General features: G+C 47.2%; 1 protein-coding gene across 1 annotated transcript in view; it reads left to right on the top strand.

The window, feature by feature from the left end:
- LOC122533801 (dynein intermediate chain 3, ciliary-like) overlaps positions 1-959 on the top strand; it is a 10,535-nt gene extending 9,576 nt beyond the window's left edge. Inside the window, exon 10 of the mRNA XM_043663864.1 lies at positions 340-959. Coding sequence (XP_043519799.1) covers positions 340-959 — 620 coding nt within the window. The remainder of the gene's footprint in view (positions 1-339) is intronic.
- The last annotated feature ends 3,073 nt before the right edge of the window (positions 960-4,032 follow it).

The raw sequence follows: 4,032 nt of genomic DNA, 5'->3' as shown, positions 1-4,032 counted from the left end.
CTATCCGGCGATATATCGACGAGTTTAAAAGAAAAAGAAAGCGACGAATTATTGTACACGGTTTGGTCACTCGTTATGGTCCGCAATCGGTTGCCAGCGCGCGTGGTGAACCTATTTCTCCGAAAATTGCAATATTTTCTCAGTTTTAGGTATATTTTCAGTATAACCCAGGCAAAGCAAATAATAAATAATTCTATCCGGCGATATATCGACGAGTTTAAAAGAAAAAGAAAGCGACGAATTATTGTACACGGTTTGGTCACTCGTTATGGTCCGCAATCGGTTGCCAGCGCAAGTGGTGAACAATTAAATAACTCAGCGCGAATTTTCCCGTTGCAGAGAAACGAAGAATAAGGAGAGCGAAGAAGAAAGAGATTGCTTCGAAGCTCGCGAAGGAGGAGGAGGAGGAGGTGGTGGTTGCGGAGAGACGCAGATCGTTCGTGATAGACAACAAGTGGTTTAGGCGATTGACCGACTACGTCGCTCAAATTCCATCGCCGTCGCCTGCGCTCAGGAGGAGGATCCTGGCGTTGAAGGACACGCCGCCGAGCGTGCTACAAAAAGAGTTGGCCGAGGCGAAGGAGGAGGCGCGCGTTTGGCAAGAGAGGGCGATCGCGAAGCGGCTTGGCTCCTGGGACGTCGAGAGAAAGCTCGAGAGGAAGAAATTAACGGAGCCAAGGCCGCAGGACACGACGAGGCAGGAGCGGGAGGAGGAAGCCGAGATCAAGTCGGAGGAATCGACAAGCACGATAATAACTCTCCCGACTAAGATCTCGCGGCGACGATTGCCACCGACGGAGGAGGAGCTGAGAAAGATCGAGGAAGAGAAGCGCTTGCAGCTGTGGAACCTGCAGAAACAGAAGATGAAGAAGTACGACAAACGACATCCGTACTATCCGCGGATATCCGCCGCGCTCGCGCGGATGCACTCGGACGAGACGCTGGACAAACGAGATTAAACATTTCTGTAAGTAAGTACACCACTGTTGGTTCATCAGGCGTGAGACAATCGGTCGTCATTGGGATTCAAGAGGCGGCATCTTGTCGCGAGAAAGGGATCGAGGTATCGCCGGCAGATTGGGAAATCGGGCAGCAGCCAGGGCAAACACAATCTCGCCGAGAAGTTTCGCCGAAGAAGAAATCCAAGCCGGCTCGCACGAACGATCTTCCTTCCTTCCTTCCCTCGGAACGGAAGTTCTTTCGACGTTATTACGCATTCGTCGAACGGAACCATAGAACTCTCGCAGAGAGAGAGAGAGAGAGAGAGAGAGAGAGAGAGAGAGAGCCTCTGACGTTTTCAACAGAAACTTTTTCACGCTCGTGCAACCTTGTTCCCCGCCGATTGATATTCATCCGCCGCTATTTCTTTCTACGACAGCATCGAATTCCGCTTAGAAACAGGTGAGTTAGCAGAAGCGAAAAAACAAGTGCCGAGTGAAAAGGGAACGATGGAGGAGACAAGTCGGACAGAGTTTCTCTCGCGAGGGCCACGCAGCCAGTTTTCCATTTATCGCCGGGAGTTTAAGCGAACCAAGTTCCCCGGCCAAGTTGCGTCAACGTGACGAGAGCCCAGGAGAGCACGGGAGCGAGATAATCCGCTCCGTGGATTATTCCGATGGATGAATCGACGAGGATGGCACTTGCAGGAGGGAAGGAAGCAACAGCTCGCGGAAAGTTTTTAGACTCGGTTCGAATATCGCGAAATATTGTGATGCTGCTCGTTGCGTTGGAATTTCTCAAGAGTCCGTCGGACACCCGAGGATCCGAGTTAATAAATGATCGATCGAGGAGACGAAGACAATACTATGGAAATCAAATACGATCTCCAACTCTGCCCGTATTATCTTCATTTCCTTCGAAGAGAGGCGCCGGAGGTGCTCGTTTCCGCGAGAAACTCGCAAGTTTTCTGCTTTCGCGAGTCGCTGGTTAAACATTGCGCCGTGAAAAGAAGAAGAAGAAGAAGAAGAAAAAAAAGAAAAGTTCCACCGTGGAAGAGGAGCTGGCGATCGAATGAATGGAAACTTTGGAAAGGAGAGTCGTCGATCGCGTTTCGACCAGCCATCGCGGTGATGATCTTCTGATTAATTATGCACGCTCGGGTTGACGGGGAACGCATCGATGCGAAAGTGGCCACGTAATTTGCGGCTTCCGGTTGAAAGCTTAAGTGCCAATTAGTCTCTGGTCACTCTCGAATCGTCTGTCAAGGAGAATCAGGACGCATCGTGCCAATCGGCATCTTTCTATGAAGATGGAGTCCTCGAGAGAAAATTTCACGTCGTTCTCTCCTGATGACGAATCGGCGATCCTTTACGCGACACGATCCAACATTTTAATCGAAATTTACTTCGTCTTTCTACCGTGTTTTAACGACGGCGCGCTTTTTTGATGCTCGACGAAATTTTCTAACACTTTTAATTGTGAGTTGTTTAGAAGAACGAAAGAAAGAAAGAAAGAAAGAAAAAAAAAAAAGAAAATAGAGGGAAAGCGTGGGGGAACTTTGTCAATTCTTTCGTTCGGCAATTTTTTGTACACCACTAAACGTTTTACGTTCCAATGAAACGAATAAACAGTTGACCAAACAGAGAAGTACATGCGTGTTACACTTTCATTACGCGCGATCGAATCGATTTCAGCGAGTGTGAACTTTCTCCGTGGCTGGCGCGCCCATTTCGTTTGTCGAAAATTTTGATTTCGTCCGCTTGCACGCCCATTAACCCAAAAAGTTGGCTCGGAGCTCGCACCGATTCAATCCGATTCGATTCTGAATTAACCTTTGAGCTAGTGAACACGGGAATTATCGACCGGCACAACACTTGCAATCGACGAGATGCTACGGCCATAAAGCCACCGGTGGTATCTCGCCGCGCTGTAAACAAGCGCGGGAGGGTTGGCTGGCTTTCGCCCGGGTAAAACCGAAAACTCTCGCACGTACATACAGATTCCGATCCTGGCCATTCGGATTCCAATTTCGTCGGCTTATTCGGCCAGGCCAGGAGAAATAAAGATTCTGGCTGCTCGGAACAATCGGAATCCCACCCTCCCAACCCTCTTTTTTTCCGTCGCTTCGCGATGCACCCGCGATCGATAAACTGGGAGGAAGTCAGTCCGGGACAAACCGGATGTGTACGTACACACACGTTATACTCGCGCATTAGCTGATGAGAGTAACGCGCTTATCGGGTTTATCGCGCGCGGAGCTAGGCGAAACCGGCGAAGCCAAGCTGAAAGAACCAAATCGATCGAAAGGAGAAAAACGCTGGGACGTAAAGGCGATACGAGATGGCGTTAACGTTAATTCTTGGGATTGGATTGGGCGGGATATTCGCCGGCACGGCCGTTGTGAAATATGTATTAGTTTGGTTATTTGGTAAGAGGCGAATTTTGAAGACGAGTAACAAAAAATCTTTTCGTTAAGTTTCTTTTTATTATTATTTGCGTTGACTGTGAATCTCTTCTTGTGAGAAACAAAAAACTTCGCCAAGTTCATTTATTATTTATATTGACTTTAGAATCGTTAGAATCTTTTCGCGTTCGAAAAATGTTTTCAATGTTTTCTTACACATGTTCTCATCTTTCTCAATGAAAAGAAGTTCCAAGAACGGTTCAACATCATCGTCAGAAACTTTGTAAACCGATTCTGACACTGTTTCCTCGCCATACACGTCAGATAATTTTTCACGAGTTTGCACAGCCTTCTTTTTCTCGTTTTCAGAGATAAATACGATGAAAATTCCTCTTCTGCCCTTTGATTCTGAAATCAAATCGTGCATTATCTTTCGCAAAAACAATCGAGCATCAGATCGCAAAATTTGCAGTTCAAAGCGAACCTTCGCTTACACGTTCGTCAGAGAAGGAGAAACCTAAAAAATTACTTTCTGGCCAAGCAAATCGCTCGTAACAGAACAACGTGCGAACGAGAATTCATAAAACGCGGGCTTCGTTCGAAAAAAAGAAAAAAAAAAAAAAAAGAAAAAAAAGAGACAGAACCGCCCCCGGAGTAAAAATATCTCGACATTTCGTTTGGTTAATGCG

Source organism: Frieseomelitta varia, unplaced genomic scaffold (genome assembly GCF_011392965.1).
Source record: "Frieseomelitta varia isolate USP_RPSP 00005682 unplaced genomic scaffold, Fvar_1.2 scaffold_555, whole genome shotgun sequence".
NCBI lineage: Eukaryota > Metazoa > Arthropoda > Insecta > Hymenoptera > Apidae > Frieseomelitta > Frieseomelitta varia.
This window is presented reverse-complemented; position numbering and strand designations above follow the sequence as displayed.